The sequence below is a fragment of the Anopheles darlingi genome, chromosome 2 (assembly GCF_943734745.1).
Source record: "Anopheles darlingi chromosome 2, idAnoDarlMG_H_01, whole genome shotgun sequence".
NCBI lineage: Eukaryota > Metazoa > Arthropoda > Insecta > Diptera > Culicidae > Anopheles > Anopheles darlingi.
Window position 1 is genome coordinate 38,926,903 of NC_064874.1, and position 27,500 is coordinate 38,954,402.

The following is a 27,500-nucleotide window of genomic DNA, read 5'->3' on the forward strand; positions in this document are numbered from 1 at the left end:
TTGCGTGTTGTCGCCATCGGCTTGATCGCTGGTTAGAGCTCACTGTGGAAATGAAATAATGGGTGCAAACACGATAGTAGAATGATTAAGAATTGAATGAAACGGGGAAAGCGTTTCGGTATATCCTATCTTAAATAGTTTTCCATCTTATTTCCATGGGTTTTGTGCGTACTACATTTGCAATGGTTTATTCGATTGTGGAATGCGTTGGGTTAACCATTCTGCTATCCTCGAAAAATCCGGTATGGTAAGATGAGATTCTGAAAATAAATACGCCACGTTGAAACACGCGAAGTAAACTCTGCCCGTAATGCACGCTCTACTGATGGAGAGGTGAGAAATGTGATAAAAGGTAGCCAATTCTCTTGCTATTTTTTGCGACATAATTCAGAAATTTAGTTCCTTGTTTCGTTAGCATTTCCTGAATTGCAAACACTGAGTACCACTCTATCTCCGTTAAATTTGCTTACGGAACGCCCATGGTTGGTATTTATGGTTAGTTTGTTTCTAATGCTTTGGATGAGTCGCGTGATAATAATCCCAACAGTTTAGTCGGATGTGTTACAGTCTGCGATATGAAGAGTTCGTAAGTACGCAATGAACTACTGTGTATCTCTGTTAACTGTCATCGTCTGGTGAGAGGAAGCATGAAGTATGTTAGCGAAATGCCTCCCGCTGTTATCTAAAGGACAACTAGGGGTAAATATTTTTTGGTAGGGGGCTCCCTGCCAGAATTGTAGCTTTAGCCTGGCGACTGAAATTGTTGGCTAGTACGTAATGCGCATTTAAGAATGAATGGCAGCGTGATGTTCACGAGGGATAAGCTATGGAGAAGGAAACGTTTTGTATGCTTTAGGCGGTTTTGTTTTGCCTTCTGGTGGTTTGATTCAATGTTAAATCTAAAGCATAAAAGATAATGGGCAGCAACGAGCACATGAGAACGTTTAGGCTGGAACTAAATAGACATAAAGAACCATGAAGGTAGACTAAACTATAGAACTTCCCCCCACCCCACTCTAACTACTTGTCGCGGTAGAGTGTACCAACTCTTGCTCTGCTTATCCCGAAATGTTCTTCGTTAGGGTGCGAGGAAAGTTAACATAAAATCAACATAAAGCATTCTCATTTAAACATAACGAACTTAAATGAATAAAGGTACATTCAAGTTGCAAGTTTCGTCACGGGAAAGCGTTTTAAATGACGAAGAAGATATCTGTATTCCTCGGGGCCAACAATCCGAAAAACTCAGAAAGCCACCTGATCTACAAGGCGACCATCAGCTGCTACCTACTGTAGATCTGATAAGATACTTAAGGTAGAGTTTTAGTAATCATTTCAGAATGTTTTGGAGTTATTATTCCCTTCTTTATAGTATCAATTAATACCGGTCATAAACCAGTCGCTGCGAAATACGAAAACGGTACGGTAATAGTCGGTACGAAAACTAATTCAGCGAATTCTTAATGCTGAACGTTTGCTTTGAGACGCGCCAGCAGGTCAAAACCCTGCAGTACGAACACGGTTTTCATGGCCGGTTTCTGATGAGCAAGGACTAAACAATAACGAGGAGTAGTGGTGTTCTATGAAATCTTGAAACGAAAGTCATGTGGGTATCCGCAAATGGAGTAACTTACGGTCATATAGATTACGTAATGAATAATCGCTGCAGAAGATAGAAAGGAAGTCAGAAGTTTTAGAGGAAGCAAATAAGGAGAGAAAATACAAGATGGTTTATTCGCTCAAGAAACCAATAGGAGCGGATGGAGCTCTAGGAACTGAAATGCATTGCGCAAATGCATCAAAACTTGTGTTAAATATTTTTCTCAGTTTTATTCAAGGTTAATCGTATGCCTAGACTTCAACGGTATTTTTATGGTCGTAAAGAAAACAAAGCTTCATTACGCAATTTATCAGTTATGAAAAAAAGAGTCGGATTACAGCTTATCTGGAGGCAGAAACGAAAATACACTATTTGCCTTAATCTTCGTAGGGCAGCCCGGTAACCGGTGGCTCTCATTCGGTTTTGGAATGCGATCGCTGCCGGTGCTTGATGAGGGTGCTGGAATCGATGAAACGTAGATCGCACGTATCGCAGGAGTAGGGCTTTTCCCCAGTATGTATCCTGCGATGTATTACTAGTGTTGTGTTGCGCTTGAAGCGCTTCAGACAAAATTCACACTCGAACATCTTCGCATCGCTGTGCACGAGCGCATGCCGATCGAGACTGTGCTTGTGGATGAAGGTTTTGGTGCAGATTTCACACCGGTACGCCGGTTCGCCCAGATGCTTTGTTTCGTGGTCCTTCAAAGTGAGCTTCTTCTCGAACTTCTGCCCACAGTGCGAGCAAACGTAGAGCGTCTTGTTCTCGCGGTGGCTATTGTACAGATGCTTGCGTAGCTTGGTTTCGGTGGAAAACTTTCGATCGCACTGATCACACTCGAACAGTTGCAGCGCCAGCATGTGCTCTTCGGCCAGATGGCGCAGGAGTTGGAACTCGATGCGGAACTCCTTGCCGCACAGCTTACAATTCCGGTCGGAATCCTCCTTTTTCGCCGGCTTCTCCTTTGGCTTCGACTGCCGATGAAATGCACGGTGTCGGATACACTTTTCAAAGACCGTAAACTTTTTGGGACAAACGTCGCAGCTATAGAGCGGAATTTTGAACTCAGCGTGCTCACGATCGATGTGACGCGCAAGATTGCTGTTGCTCTCGAACCGATGGCTACACACCTGACAAACTACCACATTCTTCATGCGAATCTCCTCGATATCCTTCAATGTTTTATCTGCAGACAATTCCTGGAAGATCCTTATGGGACGCAGACTATTAGCAGCTTCCGACGAGGCCTTTTGGTTGCTCGATTTCGATTTCCCCATCTTCGGTGTCGGCTTTACGCAGGAACGTAGCCGTACGTGCCGTAACAGATTGCCCTGCTGCGTAAACGTTCGGCCACAGGTTTTGCATCGGTTCGATTGCCGTAGTATGGCTGCGTGTTCCTTCTTGTGGGCATTCAGCTGGGCCATGATCTCGAATTCCGCCGAACAGTGCGGACAGCGATACGCATGGCAAGTCTTGTTGTGTTCCACTAGCAGTACCTCGTGACTGTACTGTTGCCGACAGTAGAGGCACACGAACGGGTACACATGCGTGACAAGATGCTGGTTCACGTCCTCCATCGAGGAGAAATAGGACAGGCATTTGTCGCAGTGAAACGGTACCGTATCCTGATGTGCCTCTTGGAAGTGTTGACTAAGCTGGTCCGCGTCGTCATACTCCTGCATGCAAAGATAGCAACAGAGGAGCGTCCTATCGTATACTCCACCGTTGACTTCCAGAACTTCGATCTTGCCGCTCTCCTCAATCTGCTCACTTTCCGCTTCGTTATGGCAAACATCCTCCCCAGTTTCCTCTGCCGTCGAATCTTCCCTTCCTATCTGCTGCTCGTCTATATGCTCCTCGAGTATCTCCTCCTCCTCCTCATCTTCTTCTTCCATCAAGATTTCGTCCCCTTCCTCTATCACCATGCTTTCTTCTTCGTCGATATCATCGGCTGGTTGCTTCGTCTCCGCCATGAGCATTGATCCATCTTCGATGTCTTCGACCTCTACGGCAACTTCCTCATACACCAGCTCCTCGTTTGCAAGTGAAGATTCCGGATCGGTAACCTCTTGTTTGACGTCCAAAACCTGATCGTCCTCTTCTTCGTCTTTTGCGAACTCTTCCATCGGATCAATGTACAGCTCGTTCTGCTCCAACACGATGTGATCGATAATGTAGCCATCCGCGATCACTCTTTTATCCCTGACGATCGCTTCTCTGAAGAGCTTCGGCTTTTTGTTGCCTTGAAACCGCTTGTGTTGTCTACGGGTGAGAGGGAAGGAAGGAATGATGTATGTTTTAGGTGGTTCCGCCAGTGGCGCGATCCGTGACTTACGTCCAAAGAACATCGAACATGCGATTCTTGCTCGTAAAGAATTCCCTCCAGTATTCTATCCGACGCACCTCGTCCACGCAGTTCTGGCAAGCGTTGCTGAACGGTGAGTTTTCCTTCAGCTGAAAGGATGTTCAAGGATTGATAAGAGCGGTGGTTTTTGGGAACCTATTATTTGGTTTTGGATGTACTCACGTCGATCTGTAGAAACTTGGAGATGATATTCTGCTGTTCTTCGGGTGTGAGAGCACACTCCAAGGATAACAGCTCCTGGCAGTCATTCAGGCACAGGCGGCAGGTTCGCTTATTTAGCTGGATTGGGGCGGCCCCCTTTGGCGGCATTTTTAATATTTTTGAATTGTAAACAAGACTTGGGACACCGAATTATCGCAACCGCGTCGTTCCGTTTTGTTGTGGAGCAGGGGTACCGCTCGACTTGTGCTCCCGACTGCTCGGCTTTGCAGCAAAACGGTTGGGAAGAGTTAGGGTGCGTCCACACAAGTAGCTACAGCGACGACTGTTGGTGCCCGTACCTAACTCTTGTTTTGGTACCTAACTGGTACCTAACTCTTGTTTTTGGTACCTAACTGGTACCTAACTCTTGTTTTTGGTTCCTAACTCTTGTTTTTGGTTCCTAACTCTTGTTTTTGGTTCCTAACTCTTGTTTTTGGTACCTAACTCGACTTTTCAAAAACTGACTTCAGTGCCCTCCGGTCAACCCGGTCGCCCCGAGAACTGGACAATTCCCCGTGAACAAAAAAATTGACGCCTGAGGCGTCAAGTAACGCCTGACGGGAATAGGCACCTTGAAATAACACGTATCGGTATTGACAACCCGAAGCGAGTGCACCTAATTTTATCGTAATTTAAAAGTAATAAAATCTCCTCTTTAGCTGAAGTAAAGCGTACCAAACTTTATTCCGTGCTCACACTTCGACCGCTCGATTCGTTTTTGGTCGAGCAGAAAACGGCACAATTTTATCCCTATCGTGCCTAAACCGGTTCAATAGTCGGCTTGGGTTACTTGGATCGGTTGAAGTGTGTGAATCGGAATCGGTTCAGAACCGGTTCTGCTCACAGTAGCTCACGCAAAAGGCAAATTTTCACCAAAATTCTCGAGTTATTGCGTGAAAACGGTCGGCCGCGAAGATCAGAAAAAACACACGGAAATCCGCGGCATAAGCTAAAGGTGAAAAATTGTGGATTGAAAACGGTGCAAAGCCGATAGGGAACGTGAGTAGATTTCCTCCGGTTTTACTGCGAGTTTTCATATCGTGCCCCTCGGTGAGAGCAGTAGCTCGCGCTCATCACGGTCCTCCGACAAAGGCGACACCCTGCTGCCAGAGAAAAACATTTTCCGTTCATTTTCCCAGGTGTGTGCTAGCGGACGGAGGAATTTTCACACGAAAAAAGTGAGCCATCTGTTTGAATAGGAAAACTGAAGTGTTCGTGACGGCAACTGGATCCGGCCGCGGCCACCAAACACCCAAGAAAGTGCACGGGTGGAGGAGGGCGGTCCCGTGGCTTTCCAGATTCTTTGACCAGAGTTTAGGCATCTTGCTCGGCCGTCGGACGGACGTGTTGGCAATTTGGTCGCGCTCCGGTGCATCTCGTTGAGTGTTTCCCAGTATTCCGCCACCTCCTCCCCCGCCACCCTCTCTCCTACCACAGTGTACCGTCGGTTTATGCGGGGGGCGATATAATTTTAGGTTGTGTGATGTGCTTCTCCGTGGCGTTTCGTGTGCCATTTTGAGCTCAAGGCGCCAGCCGATCCCGAACCGCCGGCCAAAAATATCGGAAACGGTGCGCGCGCGCTTCCCCACCGTTGTCCGCCCTCCAACCAGTCCGACAACCGTTGCACCAGCGATTATTGCGTGTACGACGCGGCCTGTCCGATGATGGTGTGTGCATTCCGGTGCTGATGCTGTTTGTGGAAGCGGCCGGTTATTGATTGTGCTTTGCGGGCCGGGGAGTAGGGTGTTGCGAAACGGAACTGAGTTTATGCTAACCGAGCGTTATGTGAGCTTCAATAAACAAGAATCACACCTGGAAAGACGCGTATTTTTGCGTTTTAAACGTGCGTGCATGTGTGTGTGTGTGCGTGCATTTGTGTGTTTAAAACAGGAACAACAACACGTCTTGGTTGAGAGCGCGCGCATTCGAAATCATCCGCGCGTGCGCACTGCCGTTTATTCTCGAGGCAGCAGACAGAACTTCATCGGACTGTTCTTCTTGAGAGGATGTTGGTGCTCCAGTTGAACCATGAAAATATAAGACGGAGTGTGAAACTATAAAATTAAACAGTTTTAACCCTTTTCAGATCTAGAGAAATCCTGAGGTATAAGTGAAGTAAAGTTAAGAAAGAGCTAAACAGTGGCTAAATCGGATGCAGCAGTTCATGTCCGTCTTGTGTGGCGGCCCTCTACTATTTGCCACGGATACCGCTGTCTCCCCAGATAGTTCAAAGTGAAAGTCGGGTAAAGTGAAAGCGCGCAAGATTCCCTTGGGGCTTTTGGTGCAAGAAAGTGCGTTAGAGTGTGAACCAAAATCTAGCAAGCTACGGCTGTAGCTCAAGTGAAACATTCTGATTCGGCCATCAAAGTGGAGTGGATGTACAGTTTGGCGTAAAAATCGTGACTGCGCGGCATCGAGAGGTTGCTGGTGGCCCAACGGTCGCTGTAGCATCCGAAACCCCCGGGAGTCAGCGAGTCGCTCGAACTAGTCATTTGCGAGTGATTAGCGGCTTTTTTGGAAACTTGACGAACGGGTATTGAGTCGCTTTAGGAGCAACCGCAGCCAATAAAATGGTCGATCACGTGCTGGATGTGGACAACCTGATACAGCGGCTGCTAGAAGGTAGGTTGACCTAAAAGTGCCTGCCACTCTTTTCCTCTGCTAGAAGATTCCTCCTTCTTGATCTCTTCATTCAAAACATACACTCGATTGGCCCTCGTACCACCCACCGAACCACCAGAGATAGAATCCCAAATGTTTTTTTTCACCTTCTCTCATCGACTGTGTTTCAGCGAGTGTCCCCATCACCTAGGAAACCTACAAGTTTATCATTATATTTTCTTTTGTTAAAAGAACCATTGTATTGCTTTTTTAAAACACGTGTACCGGCACAATCACCAGTTACATACATCGGTTACATACATACGTGCAACAAGTACATGTTGAATGTACATTCGATCATATCACCTGACTTTTGTTTGGCTATGTTTACTACGATTTCGCTAAGTTACGTTGATAAAAGCCGCTGAAACGTGATGTTTCTGCGTTTAATGGGAGTTGTGATGGGCGCCACTAAGAGATAAAATGTGGATAACACTTGATCTAAACCATTTCAACATACACACATCGGTGCTATTGATTGGTAGCAATTTGTGCGTCATGTAAGCTTTTATCTTTGGTTCCAAATGCGGTATAGTTCCAGACTTCCGCATCAGCTTCTGCAGCTGCGATCTTGCGGTTACTGATCTTTAAATCATACCGGCTATATGATTTCGCTCTATTGAATCATTCAGGCAACGAGTTAAACTGTTTTGTAGAGATAATATTCAGTTGTTTTAAAGTACGGCTAGAAACGACGGTTATTAATTAAAAATGTAAACCACATACCGAAGCTGATCTTTCGTTCTTATCAGCAAAGCAATAGTTATCATAATGATAGCTTGAAATTTCAACAGCAGAGCTACCGACCGGCTGCTGTAAAGCTGCGGGTAGCCAGCGGCAGCCGTTGTGTGCGGTTGTGGCATGAACGCGTGTTACGTCATGTATAAAATCCCGTTCCGAAGATATACCCTCTTACGCCTCCACTGCGGTGAAACACACCCAAAGATGGAAGGCGAGAAAAAATGTAATTAAGAACTAAGCAAAGAGCCGCCGCAAGGGCGCGCGGCTGTTGGATGCCGCTATTCGCCTTCGCTATTCCCGTTAGCTGCGCGGTTATGTGTATCCGCAGCTAAACAGAGCAGATGATGAACGTGCATCTTCCGCCTCCCCCGACCGGAATGGGAAGCTATGAATGAAGCTGGCGCGCTCTCCACTGTTGTGCGCATACCAAAAACAGAACATCGAGAGATGGAAAAAAAGGAATCCCTCGCGGCAATGTGCGAAGGTGGTTAAACAATTTATTGAGCCGCCTAGCTGCGGATGGGTGGTGATGATCTGATTTTCGCCACCCCTGCTTCGGCCCGGGGTTCCACCGGTCCCCGCGTCTTTCGCGCGTGATTTTTGTAGGGATTTTTCTGCCGCTCATTCTATGGTAATTTCCGATTGTATGGTTCCGATCGAGGAGTATAATCTTCGCCATCATCTGCATACACAGTGGTATTTCCGTTTCAGATGTTTTGCCATTTCCGTTGGAATTGTCTTTCCTCTTTTTTTTTCTTCTCTGCCACCTACTCCCATTAAATCTGGTTTGCTCTACTTTGTATTCACTGAATAGAGCGCCAACGTCAACAATTAATGGAAAGACTACTGAAGATGTTGGTCTAAGCCGAAAGATCAGTGATGGAAGATCTACCATGCTCTTGGGGTGCAACCATCGTCACGTTCTCTTCATGTCGACCTGTTCAGCTCATCAATCCTTCAGTGCTGGCACCGCTGTAGAGAAAGAGGAGAAGTTTGTCATTTGAAAATGCTTCGAGAGCTACATATGTATCTCGGAGTAGAGCGGTACATTTGGCACATTCGACTAGCTATCTAACATCTGGTACCTATCAAGACGTCTTTCAGCGCCATCGTTGACAGTCCAATACTTTAAAAACATCAGCGGCGACCGTGGGTGAAGTTAATACGCTCCTCGTTTTCTCTTGTTGTCTATCGTTCAATCTAAGGCAGGCGGCGATAGGTGTCATTCAATGGTTAAGCTCTTTTAATTGCATCTAGAGCTCGATAGCAAGTACATAAACATCCTACGGAAGACGAACCGACCGAAGCCAGGCGGACTTGGCACATTCTATCGCGGATTCGATCACAAATGCGGTAGATGCTTCCGCGGCTTCTTAGGCAGTGTCTTCCCACAGGCGTAGCGTCAAAATAAAAACCCCATTTTTATTTCGTTTAGCCATTTTAATTCGTTGTTTGTTTAACCATTTGCTCTTTTTGGGATCGACACACTGGCCATGGATGGGTCGATCCATAGCAAGAAACTTCCCAGTTTTCCTCATTTGGTCACCCCGGCATTGTCACGGGGGATCGTCCACGTCCAGCAACATCTAGATGGATCGTATGTAGGCATATGAGCGTTTGTTTTGGATGTTTTTGGAAGCTTGATAGTTCCCAAAGTTCTGTGATGGCTTCACCTTTGGTTTGAACCACTTTATAGCCTATTCTTTTGTGTGGCTCGCCTAATGTATATTTGTATTTGTTCAGGTTTTTATTAACTGTTGTTTTCCATTTCAAACGCTTTGCTCTGCCAACAACAATAACCTTCAGAAAAAAGAATTTTGTCAATTACAATCTACATTGTCAACTCAGCCACATAATTTTGTAGCTGAAGTATGATTTTCATCTGATCTCATGTCTTCATTCAGTGAATGTGCCTACACACGATGAGTTTCTCCTATGGTATAGGACAAACGTTCGTTATCTCTCTCACAACGTTCAACCGTCCTGCTGTCGTTCGTCTAACAATGGTCTAGTCGCTCGTTAGCATAAATCAAAACATTTTTTTATGTGAAAAGATATGCATTCCGACGTTATATCTGCAGACACATGCCCATTGGGCATCAATGGTGGCATTCTTTCTTATCACGTAGTCATCAACCGGGCATGTCGTTTGTGTGTTTTGTCGGAATCTCTTGTTGAATATGCGAAGGATTCTTTTCCCGGTCTTCCACGGGCAGTCCATGCAAGTGGAAACGAATCTTTTATATCTGGCTCCCCTCAATACTCGGCTCACAATGTGATGAGTTCTGTTCTCAATTTTAGAACGGATCATCTCATACCTTATCCGTGCTTGCGCGGATGGCCTTTGCGTATCAAGTTGAAGACTTTTCTTTTTTATATCTCTAATGCCTTATTGTTGCAAAATAGATTCGTCCGTGTTGCCTTCGTGAGTTGGAGATGTAGGTCAACACTGGATAGGGAGTATTTTTATTTTATGACAATCAAGCCAGAGCAGACAGCGGTCTGAACAAAGAAAACAAAATCCTGGGGTAATATTTAAAAACCCTTAGTCGTGTGCCGTCGTCGTTCTGATGCGAGCAAAAATGCTTCCGGAGCATGGATAGGCTCGGTCTTATGAATAATGGGTGTGTGTGTGTGTGTGTGTCTGCCGTTCCTTTGTACGATGCGGAACAGCGGATCAACATCATCGGTGGTACGGGTTCTTAAGCCAAAACAGAGATGCATACTATAGCATATTGAAGCGGGCCATTTTTTTTTTTATTCTTTATCCATCCATTGCGTTTTGCAAATGAAGGGCAAACCCACGACGAAAGTGTGTGTGAGCAATAGTTTAAAAATAGCTCGCTTTCGTTTGGCTGGAGGCGAATGACTGAAACCCTTCTTCGCGTTTGGCCACTTATTCAAACTTAACAAAGATAGCGAATGAGATGTACCTGTTCTACATGTTTTCGTAGGAGGAGGAATGGAAATGGAATGTGAGTAAAACCAACCTCTAACGAATCCTGGCTGCTTCCCATGGCCGTTTTGGAGGTGAAGGTTGGCATCCAGACACATGTCCGGGTTTTCCCGATCAATATTTTTGACGTGTTGTCGGTGTGCGTGGTGTGACCGACGTGAGCTATTTTTACTATAATATTCCAAAGGATGTAAATAAGAATACGACAAGAACCACGATTTTTCTTCCACACTCAGCACTCACTAGTACTGTCAGAGTCAATCCAATGCCCCTATGTCGTGTCGCAAACTATTGATGCGTTATTTACGCTCGGCTCTCAGCAGGTTGGATCCATGGAAACAGTCAGAGCTGGCCTTCGGCAGGAGGCCGCAGATATCGCCGGTACGAAAATCGGAATTGAGGAAAGGTAGTTGTTGATCAAACTGTTTCCTCCTGAACCGTGTGACCGTGCTCACACCTCGCGATGAATGAAATCGATTTCACATAACATAACGAGCTGTTTAATATTTATCCTTTTCATCATCGCCGAGGGTAGTTTTGGTACGTTATTGCTGCCCTGTTGATGCTGCTCGGACGAATGTGGTTATCGTATGATTTGCGCAAACGATTTGAAGCGAACCGCAAGATCTATTTTTGTCCTCAAAAAAATCCAGTGAGTATAAATAATCCAGCACAGTCCGCTGTGTCTGGACCTTCTCGCCTCTGTTACTGGGCAGTTTTGTGATGTTACTGGGCGCACCTTGCATGTACTCTTTCTCGTGGCAAGTATTATCTCCTTCTGCGAGACAGGCGGTTGAAAGATTCTCTAGATGAAAGTTATCTTTGGAAATCAATCCAAATGCTGGTATCTTCAAGATATTCTATCAACTCTGATGATCTGGTGTGCGTGGTACCGGCGTAGATACCCACACACGTATCTTTGATCGACTAAGCTTTGTTTCCAGTGGAAGTTTGTAGAGTTCTTGCCGTTACCTCGTACTTGCAATATGCGAAATGGGTACGATGTCGGTCGATCGGTGGACGGTCGTGATGTTCTATTTTTAACTCCTTCGAAACCGACGGTGTGACGACCAGCATGTGGCAGGTTTTTCTTCGTTAACGATCACCCATCTCGATGGTGGCAGCATGTTTTCGAAGCACCAACGAACGCCTGATGGTTAATGAATATTACTGTGAACTTTCGACCACAGAGCCGCAATAGAAGCGTGCAGGGAGAGAAGAAGATATAAAGATGAGAGCCATGCGTACATTAGGATAGGATGTTATGATGGGACACACGTCATTAGTATGGGGCGGTTGTTTTCAGAAGGTCTGGACGATTTGTTAGAACCCACGAATGCGTACCATGAACTCCTGACGTGTGTGTGTGTGTGTTCGTGTTGCCTTGAAAGTATGCCGTGAGTAGAACAAATCGGGTTCAAAAATAGAATGCCGCTTTGTCAATTCCCCGCACCAGCTGTGTGGGGCTCTTTTGAAGGGTTTATAATTATTTGAATATTTACGGCAATCAAAAACTGGCAAATCACATACAACTGTGAAGGCGGCGGGTTGGTTGATTCCGTTAATGAAGTTCAGATGATTAATTGTGCAATCAAAACTTTTGTCAAACATGATTTGTCGTTTATCTACATGGAAGTGTTCCCAGAAACTGGATCAAAACGTTTTCTCAATTTACTGCTCGCACAGAAAATCCCATCACGCGTCTTTGTTAACTTTTGCTGCGCGATAGCAACAACCTTGACTCATGGTGCGTGCTGATAAGACCGTGGTAAGATCTCATATCTTATCATTTTCTGAGCATATTCTCTTGGCCTCATGGACCCTTCGTTGGTGATCCATGGTAGGTGCAAAAGCGACATCACTACTATTGCTGTCCATCATTACTAAGCGGGGTTCCAGAAGGAAGTTCCTTACATTTAGATGTCCCTTACAAGTAGATGTAAGGCGTTTAGATTACGGTTCTGTAACATGCTTATTCAAGACAACACCTGAACGCTCCGCCAGATATCTCGTATTTAAAATGAACGCTCACCACCACCGGAGTATTTCGGATTTATTGGCGACTGACTTTGTTTATCCGACCTTGCGTGAATGACGTTGGCATGACTGACTCACGTTTTATTTGCGTGCTGCTCCACCGTCTACTTAATTTGCACGTTTCGGTGAATTGGGACACTTCCTTCTTATCCATTTGCCGTGCTTCACTTATCTGTCTTCTGGCGAAGCGCCGGCAACCAGTGTACGCAAGCGCTACTGCTGACTGGGAACTGCTTGATGTTTTCGAGTTTATTTTTACCTCTTAAGTGATTTACTTCTTTGCCAGAGTCCTAATCCCGTGCAGGAAATGTAGAGCGACGCCAGATTACGTGCTTAAAAACATTCTTCAAAATCGTTAAATCTTTAATTTTCGTTAAAAAAAATCTCAGAAATGAGTAGGTAAAAACATTTTCTTCATGTTCAGTGCATCGGTCACTACAGCTTGGTCTTGGTTACGATGAGATATTCAAAGCTGCCTGCCGGTTCTCTGTAAAGAAATAAATCCTTCTGCTTTCCTTCGAGTACTTTGCACTAATGAGGTAACGTGTGCACAGGCCGGCTAGCCGAGAGGGTAGGGTGATCCAGCACAAGCCAAGTGGCAATGAAATATTGAAATACTTTGGCCATTATCCACGTTTACTTTAGCCTCAGTTCCCTGTTGGTCGTGGTTCTGGCTGCATAATCGCTTTTTGCTATCGTCGATAAGCTGGCCGAAAGAATGAGGTCAACACCACACATTGCCACCATCGCGTGGCCCGGATGAGGAGGGGAGGGGAGGGGGGGGGGCGCCCTCTTCGGCCCATATCCCAAATAAACCTCTTACACAGCGACCCTCCGAGCGTTGGTTGGACTGCCGCCGATTTTCTTCCTCTCTCTCTCTTTCCTTCTCTCTTCCGGTTGAATTAGCATAAGCTACCGACGGTGTTCCCGATAGGAATTGTCCTTGACATGAACTGAAACGAGACGGTTGGGCCAGTTTTAGGTAAATCTAGTTCACCTTACGAGACAACATTCAACAGTTTTCTATCGATCAACCGTTCTGTGTTGTTTATGGATATTTCATAACATAGTGTTCTGTGTTGGTATCGAAATGAGATTAATGAATATTTTCACCATAGTGCCCCGTCGCTGCAATCTTTGTTACAAATCCACCAAAAACGGATGTTAAACTAGTTGCAAAGTAGGCGACGGTTCCGGCTGCATCAATAACATTCACGGCAGTGACGGAGGTTCCGCATAATGCTTTGAATCACGCCAACACTACGGATGCTCGCTCCCTGCACGCGCTTGCTAATGCAATTTAAAATACCAAGTGACACACCCCGTCGCCTTCCCACCGACCCTGTGCATCCTTTCGGTGAAGACCTTGGATGACCTAGGGTTGCTTTACCTCGTGTGCAGTACCACCACTAGCCGGTGAGCGTTATCTACCGTTCCGAAGAGTCGGAAAACTTCCATCCGACCGAAGCACTAGTCTGGTAGCCAGTGAGGAAAACCTCCTCTGTGTTGTTTATCAGCGATTGAGAAAATCGATAGTTCGTCACAAGAGGCACCAGCACGTGAGCGTTATGACCGCGTGGGGCAGGCGATGGTGCTGCTGTCGCTTCTGCTGCTGCTACTGGCTGGTGACCGTTCGGCTTCCGTCCTTTCTATAGTGCTGCCGGGTCAATGAGGATCGGCGGCATGAGGAAGCCTCTTGAACATGGAAGTTGGCACTGTGGCGTTGTTCCATTTTCCGCCATACTCCTCGATTCAGTTTCCAGCTTTTTGTCTCCGGTCGCCATTCAATCGAAGAAAAACAAGTATTTTCAAAGCACAAGCAAATGCGTGCACTCGCTACGTCATCTATTAAGAAAGAAATGATGTTATGTATGTCTGTGTGTGAGTGCACTTCTCCTTGTGCAATTGTCGTATACTTTGGAATAATCAACAACCATCACCTCACTAGCAGGAGGTTGCTAGAGTTCTCGAATTCACGTTTTTCACACTTTACAATGGCTTCCTTAAGAAAGAGCGACAGACGCGTGGACACCGGCTGGTTAGTTGTATTGATTTGAGTTGTCTCCGATGCTGACGACGACTGATAAAGGCAAGGGCGCTTCGCATCGTCTTTTCGCCATTGCCATCGAATGGAAAACTGTCGTAAATGATTTCCTCAGGACTAGCTTCTCGAGCGTGGGTTTGTTGTTTAAAATGTTTCAGCTTCAAAGACACCTCTACTGTCTTCATCCAGTTGGGCGCCGGCTTGGGTTCGTATTTCCAATCATTAATTCATGAGCGTGCGTAGCGGGTGAAACATCCAACTTCCAAGGTCCTACCTTTTCATGCGTGACCTAAAAGGGCGTGACTTGTTTCCTTATCAAGCCGGTTGCGTGTATATTCACAGTTTCCACTTTTCACTAAAAGCTTTTGTCATTAGCTGTGAAAGTCATAGATACAGTATTTCGTTTGGCGAAAACTTGAGATTTGAATCACAGAGAATACTTGTTTTGCAAATTGAAAGTTCATTGTTGTTTCAAAATTGCTTGCTTGAAATAAAAATGCAATGTCCAAATGTCGCTATTCAAATCAAACTAACTTCTGTGATGTTCTATGATTATGGATTTTATGATTATTCACTTAGTACTATTTAAAAAAAAACTTGGTGAATTCCTGCTAGTCTCGTAAATATGCATGATATTTAAATGTAAACGAAGCTGGCGCGAGTCCGCAGTTTTGGCGATCTGTATCGACGCTGCACTGTCTCCGGGCAGAGTTTGGCAAGAACTGATAAAAAGTTATGAAAGGTAGATAATTACTTTCGAACTTGGTTGTCGGTCTTCTGTCCAGTTGTGTTCTTGAACTCGTCTGTGAAACTGCTGTTCGTACAGCAACGTAGCGCTGAGTATCCCGGATGGGTGATGGGGTAGTAGCATAGTTTGAAACTTGTTTTGCTGTTATTCACCTTCACTTCATTCCGTCACGACATACGTATGCTAGCAACCGGAACGATGTGATGTAATTCAATTGAAAATTTCATTCCTTCAACGGCGATTAAATAATGAATCTAATAAACTAAGTAATTTAGCAGCTTGTAGACAGCTGTCGAAAGCAGCGGCGGGTCGCTTAGGAATCAATTTATTTCGAAAAACTTCTAGAGAACGGTTTTCTGATGCATTCTGCGTCGCTGGAGAGCAGAGGAACGTTTATGGCTTAGCTATAATGGTTTTACTTTTCCTGTCTGACCTGTGGACGCCCTTGCACAAAATTGGCAAGTTGTCAATGACTTTTCGGACTTTTAATACATGCATGCCGACTTGTTTGCACTGCAAATGAGCTTGGTTGTACCCCTGGCACGTGTCATACACATGGTTCTAGCAAATGTTATTAACCAAAATTATTTTATTTTTTTTCTTGTTGTTTTTAAAGCAAAAAAAATACGTTTTTTAGTTTGTTTGCTTATTGCAGAAGTTCAAGAACTTCCATTCCAACCAAGCCGAAATATTGGTACAAATGTTGTCTGAACAACGTTTACATTTTTCTAGGACGTTTGGGTTGGGTTTTATTTATTCTTAGCTCTAAGGACCTTGTGTTAGAGCTGTAGAATTACTTCTGGCAATGGGTGGTTTCCATTTCACCTTCAATTGCCACCGAAGTACCGTCAAGGCTCAACAGCATTGAAATTGCTCCTGCCGAAAACTGTTTATGACAGAACGATCATCGTTAGGCAGTGATTTATGGTTAGCGTGTGTTACTGCAGAATGCACACGCCATTCATCTTTAACATCGGTTGTTCAGCGAAACCTTGAACCGCGCTATTTTGTTGCACCCTGTGGGGTCCGTGGATATCCAAGGTTGGATATTCACGGACAAACAACCAATTTTTTACCGAAGGTTCTGCTAGACACTGGTATCCTAAAGATATGCTCCTCATCAAAATCGTGCTAGACAATTTGCATCAATATCATCTGAAAATCGACCTGTAAGGTTGATTTAAGCGTATGAAACTGCAACATAGTGGATTGATTTACGGTTCTGGCGAAAGCTGTACATGGATTGGCCAATGATTGTCAATTCTTCCATAACAACATGCGTTCTAGAGCGTCTCATTTAATTTGTTGATTCGGCTTAGATTAGAGCGTCTTCAAAGATGAGTATGGCAAAAAATATTATTTTCGTATTATTGGCTAAAGGATAAATTATCCATGGATTCGTTTGTTACGGATATTGGTCGTAAGCTAAATTTAATGCGCTGCGGCTGCGGTAAATGAATCGTGTTGAAGCGCGATTTATTGCGCTGTTATATAGTTTAATGCTTGCCTTGATATTTATTTTTTATTTATACTATCCTCTTGGTGCAATGATCGATAATACGTCACCGCCTTCAAACGCATCCAATCAAAATTGATATCGTATGTCAAGTAACTAACAACAAATGAGCGGCATTGTGGCTAACACGTTGAATGTGTAAATGTGTTATTTTTTTTAAACTGATAATCTAATTGACCCGTGGCTCCTATGGTAAACAGTTGTGGTCTGGACTGTGGGTTTTTTTTTATTTAGTTACATAAAAATATCATTTTAATGTAACAGAAATCAAGGTTTAGCAAGTACCTAGGACTCTGACTCCCTATTTGGGATGCTACACGTGTTGGTACACTATATTTTCTTTGTAATCTTTGTTCTTGTTCTAACTTCTAAGATACACGTAATCGTCTTGTTCTCTAGGAATGAAAACAATTTTACTGAATGTTAAATTATGTTTCACTCAATTCTGGATAGTTTAATCATTACTTATCAGCCCTTACTCTTGTTTTTGTAACCCACTCAAATATTTGTTGCATAAATTGTAATAATTTCTTGCCAATGTTTATTAACATGTTGATTGGAAACAGTAACTTAAACTAAAAGAAATTTAATATGTTAAGCATGCAGCAACACTCAATCCATGCTAAACATTAATAACCACATTGAACAAACTCGGGGTTTGCTAGATTGCGTGAAACGAGAGCGTGATGGTGTGATTGCGATTCTCGTGCTAATTATTAGCACACAACATGGAAGTGATGTGTAGCCAAAGGCTAATAGACTGAAACTAAATTAATGGGTCTGAGCACAGTTGTGTGCGTGGGGTCGGTCGCCATGATGATTAGTTGGATGCCGGTTGGCTGTATCGTGCCCAGACTTCCTCGCCTCGGATGTGCACCGAAGTAACGTCTAGCACTTGTGGAACCGAAAACCGATTGTTAACTGTTGTAACTGCACTACCGCACAAAGCAAGGGATAAGGAAACGATTTGGGTGAGGGAGTCAAGAGGCGTTTGGCATGCGCGGGCGCCTCGTTGCTGCTTATTGATTGAGGTGTGTTTTGAAATCCATCGATTAGAGGCACGCGGCTCCACATCCAAACTGGTCACGACGATGAGCATGTAAAACCGCGAATAAAGTATGCAAAAACCCTTTGGCGAGCTGCAGTGCCGCTCAGCGCGTTCTTCCAATGAACCAGCACGTGCTTCGCACGAACATATCGCGGCCGGTGCGAGTGTGTTGTGCTAAACAAAACTAGCCCAATACACGCATGTATGTTTATTATACATACGATCCAGTATTCTGGACTGGACGCTGCCATTGTGTGAATGCGGATAGTAGCTACAATCATTCGAGGCTAATGTGGGTTACACGTGACTGTCGTGTCTACTACTGGATAGGATGAGTTTCATTGGTTTTGCCAAAGGTGTATTTTCCGTGTAAATGTTAATCTTAAGTCTTCGTCCTTACGATTAACATGATTACGATCGTCCTTAGTAGCAATACCGTCCTTCATATTGAATGAATACACTCAAATGATTGTGTATAACGTTGTTGTATAGCAGAGAAATTTTCAGACAAACGAAATGATGTCCATGATATGAGACCATATAATCTCACTTTTGGCGTTAATGTTTGCGTAATGATGATAATGATGATAATGAGGCTATTATAATGTTTTAGAATAAGACATGTCTGTCACTTGCGCCAGGTAGAGGCTTCAGGAATATTATCTGCGAGTGTATTGCGTGGATCGCGTAAGGACTGCTTGGAAAATGTTGCGAATCTAAATTGTACAGAATGACACACCATAAACGTGTCAAACAAAGATCAGCGTAACAATAGCATAATGGATGGCTGAAATATGATGCCATAACAGGAGAGTTGCCATCTGTTGTGCTTGACGTCGACGTTAGAATCACGTTTGGCTATTACCTTAGACACCGTGTTTCGTCTTTAGATTTGACAAAATGGCCACCCAGGGCAGGAAGTTACCGTCTGCGAGCCCAGCGCGGTGTTACATGTTTATCACGACCCGGCTCGGTGGCGGTAAACGATCGGGTTCCGGTTTCATTTCACGAGCAAACCGCTCTGGGCCAACGGAGCGAATTGGTGAGCTATAATGTGGCAGGATGTTATGTCATCGCCGGTAGAGAGAAGGTCGTTACAGGCGTGAAGACACCTTTTGCCTTCAGCAGCTCGGAAGCCCGACCACCACGAGCCGGCCATGCGCAACCACGAATTTTACCGGGATGGTACGAAAAGCTACAAAGTTTTTTTAGAGGGAAAATTCGCTTGGGAAGATGCCCTGGGATCACGAGGGCCCGGGGAGCTGGTTTCGTTACCCTCTTTCAATTCAATTTTCGATGCCAGCACGGAGTACTGCTGTACCTGAACTCTGTCACAACCATAATCACAACGGCGTCGATCCGAGGTATCCTCCTCAGCGTTAACCTTGGGCCATCTTGCGCCGGGAACCCATTTAGCATCATTTCATCATTTGGTGGACGGATATTTGATAGACAAGCGCTGCCAGCGATGTTGTTAAAAAAAAATGGGTTGAGAAATAGTCTGCGGTTGGTTTCTATGGGGTTGCCTGCTCACGGGTACAGTGAATTCGCTGTCGCAAGTAGAGAAAGAGAGAGAGGGCGTGGTGCGTTCACCGCACAAAAAGATGCCCCGGCGTTTGAGCGCCATCGGCAAAAATCGAAAATGAAATAGAAAGAGCAGCGCCGGGGGCCGCGTGTCGTGAGGGTAAGGGTGCTAGCAAACGGGAAATTGGCTTGCTGGCTCAATTTGTGCTGTGCAATTAGAGTGTAAATGTAATTTCCATTTCACGGCGCGAGACCGATGGGCCACTAGACAACTTCATGGCACTAGACAACTTCTGCTCGAGGATGAGGGGTGTTCAATGGCCAATCCGCCGTTTGATATCTCGTTCCAAACTGTAATCTAGTTCTGGTGCTACTGTTACTGGTGTTGCTGCTATTGCACATAGATAGTATGATTACCGGGCAGACGTCACATCAACTCCACGGCGAAAATTGAATTCCACGGTATGATCGCCATCTTTATCAATCGTAATCCATGGGGGTCTCTTTTGAAATTGTCAAAAACTGATTATCACGATTAGTGGGAATAGTAATACAACTTTCACATGCCTCAAATAGACTCAACACAAGATGACAAAAGTTGTGGTTTTATGCGCCTGAACGTAGGAAATTATTATTCTATTTTTGTGGAGGAATGCTGTCGGATGAGATGTGTTTCACCTTGAGGTTCGTCATGCAGTTGAGAATTGATAAATTTGTATTAGCAACACACAGTGGACTTTCTGATTTTTTCCTCATTGAATTGCAATCTGTTTAATATTTAATTATTTACAAGTAGTAGCGCCAAACTGATAGCGCTCAAGGACCGAATACCTTCCAACATCCAAACCTGCTAATGCGACTACTCCAGTAAAAACTCGTTCTTTCACTTCTGTTATGCAAAATTTTCATACATTTCAAAGATAGCATCATTGTTGGTACATTATTTCCTTTGAAACTCAAATCGCTCATGCCGAAAAGGCCCACTAAAGGGAAACAATGGCGCCTAGTATTGATGCATGCTATTATTGAGTCTATCAATAATGAAATCATCGTTTTCATAATGAAAAATTAAAAAAAAAAAACCCACTGGTTATGCGTCGTCCCACATTGTCGCCCTTTGCTCTAAATACATGTGACATAATGACTTATTGATAAATTTTGGCTCTTCGCTTAATTTATCCTTTCTTTTCTTTTCTTCTCTTTCTTTGTTTCCTGCTGCTTCGTGCTTCTCTACCGTGGATACATTTCTTAAACTTACTATCGCTCAATTCTGCGCCAACGCGCTCCTAACAACACGACACTGCACAACTCGACTCGAACGCGAATCGCCGGGTGCGCCGCATTCGCACAACAACTAACACACGCTACAACAACAACAACAACAACAACAACAATGACATCTACTAACAAACAAATAAACAAACGGGTTTTTTACTCTCATGGTGCCCCTCTTCCCACCCTTCTGATTCCGTCCGCATTTACTTATTCTACCGTGTCGTTTCGTTCTCACGCGTGATCGCTGTCGTGGGGATGCTGCCGCGCTGCGGACACGTGTGTGTCTCATTTGTCACGAAACGAATATGCCGGAAATGAATTTCCCCATCCTTCATCGATATTCGCACGTGTGTGTGTGTGTGGTTATGTTTCTATTGTTTATCTTCTTCTTGTCTTCCCACGCCCGCACTTACCACCTACCTTGGTCTTTGCTTTGGTCTCTGTCAACGCACCTCTGGGCTTCTGGGCTTCTGGTTTGGGCACGCACGCATCATCCCTGCCGTCGTCTACCGCTGCTGGCTCACAACGAACCTCCCGTCGTGTGCTGCGGTCCCCATGCACCCATCACTGCTCGCTCCGCCACACAGCACACAAACTGCAGCAACAGCAAGCACAGGAATCTCGGAAAAAGGGCAAACTGAAAGAAATCTTCTCGCACGACTTTATGGGTATTTCGAATGGTCTACACGCAGTGGCTAGTTTTCTTTCTTGTTTGTTTTTTGCTTTTTCGTTGTCCCTTATCGTTTGTTTTTCGTTTGCGTACCGGTTTTCCTCAACCCCCTGTTTAGTGCCTGTAGTGCATCCAAACTGTGGATGCGTTGGTTTACTATAGATACTTTGTTCGTGTCGCGTATTGCCTATGTTTTTGACGTTTGTTTTGTTTATGCCTTCGTCTACCATGTACTCGTCTAGTTTGGTATCGTGTTTGGGTTTTTTTTTCTTCAACTGTTGCATTACTCGTGAAACCATGTGTGGCACCGGGATGGCCGGAATTCGTATCATCTAATATTCGGTTCGGTCTTGCGTTTATTTCTTGCGTTTGCATATGCTACTAGTGAGAGTTGTGTTGAATATTAGCTTTCCTGTCGCTAAACACGATTTGTTCGGTTCTGTTGTTTGTTGTTTTTTTTTTACACCTTATTTCCCCCGTACGTCGCCCTATTCCTTCTTCTTGATACTTTCTGCCAGATTTATGATAATATTCGGTTATATAGCGTAAGTCTCTTGTTGCCTGCGTTTTCAATGTGTTCGTATTCTATCGCTAGGTGATATGCCATTTTAGGTTAAATCTCTCACTCTTAGGCGTAGGCTCCCTTGCAATTAGTTCATTAGAAACCAATCGAATCTGTGATCTCACATGCCAAACTGTGTTTGTACATAACTTGATACTGACATTTATCGTATTACTGAAGTTTAGTTTTGTCTACACTTCTGAATGCTTCCAAACAGCCTTTTAATTTATAAACAAAGTGTTGAAGAACGAAATGAGCAGGAATTCAATGAATATTAGTTGATGGCTTTTGGTTGTCATCAATTTTCTTCAACCAATCGGATGTCGTTTTAGGGTGGTGTGGTCCTGATGATTTCACGATTTCCTTTACGATAGTATCCTTTACTACGTAGTTTCTAATCGATTCAATCGGGCGTGTTACGGCTTATGGTGTTTCGTGCACTATTCATAATTGATTTGCCGTAGACTGTTGCTCCCTGAGCGTGTATCATTCAGTGTTGTGTGGTACAATCAGGGAATCAGGGTTACTAACCTGACCTTCTTGCCTATGCATAGGTATTAAATGATAAATGATATTTCCAAACACTAGTCTTTCCGTTTGTGTTGGTTGCAAGGGTACTTTTAGAATTAAGCTTCTATAGACGTTTTTCTTGTTGAGCGAACGCCAGATCGGTGTTTTTTTTTATTCAGTAAAGCGTTGGTTTTCCTTTGAGCACTGAATAAGTTTTTTTTTATTTGCGTTACGAATTCGTTCGTAGTTGTATTCCAAATTTTGCGAATACTCACCTCGATCAACAAACCCTTCCCTCCCTCTGTTCTGGGTTGTGCAAGGTCATAAGCTTCCAGCTTGATTGGCCTATTTGATTCGCTGTTTGATCAATGCCCATCCGAATAGCTGAAGAGGGTGACGAAAGGTTTCGTGACGATGATGGGGTAATTCAGTCATCAATGTCATTACCATAAGTAAACTCACGGGCGGACGTCATGAGCTGACGTCTGCCAAGGAAAGGTTACGCTAGATAGTAATTTATGAGATATTATTATTGTTGTTGCGGTTTACGGCTTAATTGAGCGACCGGATTGACTGATAAGGTTAGAGGCCAGATGCTTTATTACTTCAATGTAAATTCGGCCTGAACGAGAGTGAGAACCCGAGAGAGAGCACGATACTGAGCACGATCATATACAGTTATTATCGCCGGAGTGCCGTTGTCCTTTGTAGTGTGATGATAAACATGTTGTTAGCGCATTTCACGCGGTCGTAAACATCTTTATGTATATTATAGTGATGGATGATGATCCATAGCTCTCATCGAGAGTGAATACGATCTATGTACACGTCAGTGACTCACCAATGAAAGATGCAAAAACGTACAAAATATGTAAGTGACCATTTATCTTCTGTTAAATTCGGTCTATTAGCGAGTCCGGGTTGATGTTGTAATACCCGTTCTGTGTCGTTGTGAAGTGCCAGAATACAGTAAAGTTCGAACCTTACGTTGGAATCTTCACGAATGCAACTAATGCTACATAGTAACAACGGTGCTATATAGCAACAAATGGTATCTTGTATATTAACAATTGAACTCTGACAGCGGAATCAGAAACACATCAAAGCATACGCTTACTGCAAAGTTGTAAAATCTATTCATATTCACCATAATCCATAATTTTCTGGATGAAGAAATGTTTTCTGGAAGCTTTCATCATCTCGATCAATTGTGTATTATGCGGGCATGATATGATGCTGATGATGATGATGATCGGTATCATACGAGGCGAGAAAACGCCAAAGTGAGAACCCGCATTCGTTGTGAACTTCTCTTATCGTTGGTTTCTTACACCAAACTGACTAGCAGGAACAATGCTCAATAATGCCAACGGGCCATGACGGAGTCGTGTGTCGGGCGGTCGTCGTGGGTCAACCGAGCATGATTGATTGTGAAACGAAGAAAAGAGAAACTCGTTGCCGTTGTTCGTTGCTGGAAAGGTTAAAGTTGTTCAACCGTTTCCCATGGAACAATGCATCCTCTGTAAGTTATGCTCAGTTTTAATGGAGGTTTGGGGGAAGGTTAAAAATGCTTTCGCTAAACCTTATCCTAAACGCGAAACAAAAGATGGAAGACTAGGCGTCTCCATTGAAATGAAATCGTCTTATTGCTGGAAGAAAGAAGGTTGTTTTTGTATCTTTGTGGTTAGTCATTGCTGTTATCAATTCTGCCGATAACTATGCTTGATGTTCCTTTGGTGGAATTGATTAGATATTCAGCATTTCAATGTAACCTTTGTCTTTTCGTATTCATTGTTAGGGGCGATAAATGGCAGACGGTAGAATGTAAAATTCGTGTTTGGTATTATATCACTTTTAAGCTGACTTTTTGTTTAATTTTTTATCTCTTTTCTATTTCGCCTGTGGTTAGTGAATTATTTCCCGTTGGTTACTAATTTCCTGTAAGCCAAAGAATAACCAATGACTAATCGTTTTTCCCCTGAATAGAAAGTGTCACTTGGTGTTGTCGTTCTGGATGCGAAATCTATTGCGATTTGCGATCGCTAAAGATCCACGATCTGCAGGATCTGATCTGTAGGGGTTTTAGTGTAGTCATTCTAAATCGCTCTGTCACGAAATGCCTCTAACAGCTACTATTAATTATTTGCTCGACGGTGTTTTGTTGCCACCCCTTTTATACCTTTTCTGCTCGACTTCTTCGTAATGGTTGCCAAACGCTGCCGTTTGGATGTTAATATCTTACAGGTAGTGTTCGTATTTTGAATGAATAGCATCTGTCTTTGTGGTCTGAGGTTTTCTCCACTGGACCGCACGTTGAGTGTTGTACTTGCTTGAGTTGAAACGCATGCCTGGTAAAAGCGGATCATCTAATGTCCTTCCTTTTTCTCTTTTTCCTTCATTCCATTTCAGGTCAGTATACCGGCGCAACGTTAGCTAGTAACGTGGTGACACTAATCGGGTCAGCTGCATGGTAATGTAGGTTACAGGGGATGTGGTGCTAGGTGGCTCATGCTGAAGACTGGTGCAGGTCGCTTGGGAAATAAAGTGGGACCCATGGAACGAAAACGCCATTATCGCAGCACACATCCTGAATGTCCGATATTCATCATGGCATGTCCTCTTGGAGATCCATCTTCAAGCCGTAATCGGGCAAAAGCATTAGGCATTATCTTTAGTAGTGGGCAGTAACACTTGTACAATCACTTTTTCATTTCCTTTGTGCGCCTCTTAGAGCCAAAAGGTAATCGAGGATATTGCCACATATAATTTTCGCCGCGAGGCATAAAAGTTTTTCATCATGCTCATCTTTTGTGCCTCGTTTTGTCTGTAGTCGATGATGGATCGTGGGCAGGGATCCCATTTTACTTTACTGTTTCTTTGGTTTTAGCTTAGCTTGAACACAAGATGTGTTCATGGTTTGCGATGCCGGCGGCGGTGGAGCTGCGTGTGAGCCCAGAGTGTAAATCACAATTCCATTTCTATGCTAACGAACCGTAACTGGCATGCTACGGTTGTACGGTAATGGCACACCAAGTCACACGGCACTGTCGGCGAGCAACCCGGGTGCGCTCGCGCGCGTGCACCATCTCCCTGCTGCGGATCATCCAATCCACGTGATCAGTTGTCAGCGGACGTGCAGCAGGCGCGGGAGGTGAAGGGAACCCCGTCAGTTTCACGGTTCAGTTGTCTTCGCTTTATTTTTTTTGTTTTTTTTTTACCAAAGCTTGTCCGGCACCCTTGCACCCAATTATCAGGAAGAGAATGCTGCTTCCAAAGAGAGGGAAGCTAGCAGTGTGGTGGAATGGCTTCGGTAGTGTTGTCGCAATGTGGCGTAACGGCGGCTCCATGGTGCTCGCAATTCGTCAAGTTGAAGTTCATGGTGCTCACCCAACCGTCGCCAGCGCGAACCTCAGCCCAACCTCACCCTTTGTTTATCTGAAGCATGCATCTACATCCCCCGAGTATGCCTCAGTCCGATGGTGCAGCCATACTTTGCACGCCAAACGAATTCATGTGCACAATTCCACATTCGCGTTGTCTCAGGGTCAGACAGAGCGGTTGCTATGCTGACGGTTCGATCGCCAGCCACGGGAGGAGGAGAGTACCTGTACCTTCTTCTTGCCATCCACCCACCCACAAGTTCTGGTGTCCGGTTTGGGGTTATTTATTCAAAACCATTTACGATTTAGTATTAGTGCCCCGTCGCGTCCCTTGACTTCCCGACAGTAGGGGACTGATCGATGGAGCCGCACAATCACGGTCGTTTGGTAACCAGATGACACACCGGAGGTGTGTGGATTGGCGGATCCGGCAGCGCGGCTGCGTTGTGGTTGATGGATTTCAATTCCACAATCACATGGTGATCCAATCAGCCATCGGATTGATGGTTCAATTTCTATCAATAAATATCAAATAAGCGTTGGACTATGTGAAAATATGGCCTGTGCTAGGCCCCGGGTCCTGGCGTGACGGAACGCGGATGTATGGCGACGAAACCAATCAAGCGGTGAGCTGATGTCCTATTTAATGGAGATGAATCTCGATAATTATCTCACATGTCAACCCAAGGCGTGCTCTTTATATGGTACTCGGATTAACCCCGAATTGAAGCAATTTTAAACATCTTTTCATGGATAAACACAACTGGTGTGTGCCCGGATGCAAGAGCGACGTTAAAACTTAAACTGTTTCAGTTTGTAATCATGGATCACCTTACATGGCGTACTAACTAGCAGTATGCGTCACGTAACAGAAGCAAGGTGACGAGCTTCCGTGGGTGGATTGTTCATGATTTGTCGCTTGATGGTTGACGGGGTGACGTTATAGTTTTATAGCTTGAATTGGATATATAGATTTTCCTTTTACCTAACCAGCTGGCACTTGTTCATGTATTTGAAGAAATTATCGGTGGCTTCGAAGCATGGCAGCAGCACTAACAAGCAATTGAGGGAGCACGCTAGTGAAGCTCGTGCGCCACAAAGCAACAGTGACGCTACTTGGCGTTTCGTTGAAAAGAAACGTATCGTCGACGCGCTCAGCTTGATCGGGCATCACCCGTTGTATTCGAGCTGTTTAAAGATCAATCCCTTCCCTAGTAACTTGCTCCTCCGACATCTTACGTATATTTAGCGAGGGTGTTTCTGTGCTTCAATTGCGATCAATTAAAATCAGCTTTGAAAACGCTCGCCGCCCCTTATCTATCACATGATTGCTCACTGAAAGATGTGTTTCATATTGTAGTACTGCTTATAGTTGGTACTTAAATTAAAGCGGAACTAACCAAATGGTGATGCATTCAGTTGTGCATAGTGTCGCATTATCAGACATTCACTATGATCCGTCAGTTTGGGGATTTGTTTTTCCGTGTATTGCATTTCGCATTGCAGTCTCATAGTAGATCGCTCTGTGGCACGGGCTAATAATATTAAATTTAGCGTCATGACTTCACTCTCTAGTTGACTCGGTGCCTGTTCGAGGTAGTAGAGGCATAGCCATGTGTAATTATACCATGTAACACACTTCCATGGTGTGTATGTGTGTGT

The 27,500-nt window shown here is 44.4% G+C and overlaps 3 protein-coding genes across 13 annotated transcripts in view; 2 read left to right on the forward strand and 1 right to left on the reverse strand.

The window, feature by feature from the left end:
- Positions 1-1,253, forward strand: part of LOC125948555 (choline-phosphate cytidylyltransferase A-like) — a 15,227-nt gene extending 13,974 nt beyond the window's left edge. For all 4 annotated transcript variants that reach the window (XM_049674750.1, XM_049674748.1, XM_049674747.1 and 1 more), the window contains exon 5: positions 1-1,253. This exon is cut by the window's left edge and continues 1,535 nt beyond it. The gene's annotated coding sequence lies outside the window, so the exon portion shown is untranslated.
- Positions 1,254-1,719: 466 nt separating this feature from the next.
- On the reverse strand, positions 1,720-4,370 carry LOC125948544 (zinc finger protein 708-like). Its single transcript, XM_049674733.1, has 3 exons — positions 4,128-4,370; positions 3,936-4,054; positions 1,720-3,862 (listed from the first exon to the last, which is right to left on the reverse strand). The coding sequence occupies exons 1-3, from the start codon at positions 4,272-4,274 to the stop codon at positions 2,014-2,016; spliced, it is 2,115 nt and encodes a 704-aa protein (XP_049530690.1). The 5' UTR covers positions 4,275-4,370; the 3' UTR covers positions 1,720-2,013.
- A 644-nt stretch (positions 4,371-5,014) lies between these two features.
- LOC125948607 (serine/threonine-protein phosphatase PP1-beta catalytic subunit) overlaps positions 5,015-27,500 on the forward strand; it is a 29,013-nt gene continuing 6,527 nt past the window's right edge. The window contains exons 1-4 of one of the 8 annotated variants that reach the window (XM_049674849.1): positions 5,032-5,165; positions 5,306-5,344; positions 6,253-6,788; positions 21,304-21,384. In XM_049674849.1, the coding sequence (XP_049530806.1) occupies positions 6,737-6,788; positions 21,304-21,384 (133 nt within the window). In that variant the 5' untranslated portion in view covers positions 5,032-5,165; positions 5,306-5,344; positions 6,253-6,736. The other 7 variants (XM_049674847.1, XM_049674845.1, XM_049674848.1 and 4 more) reach the window with 7 other exon arrangements.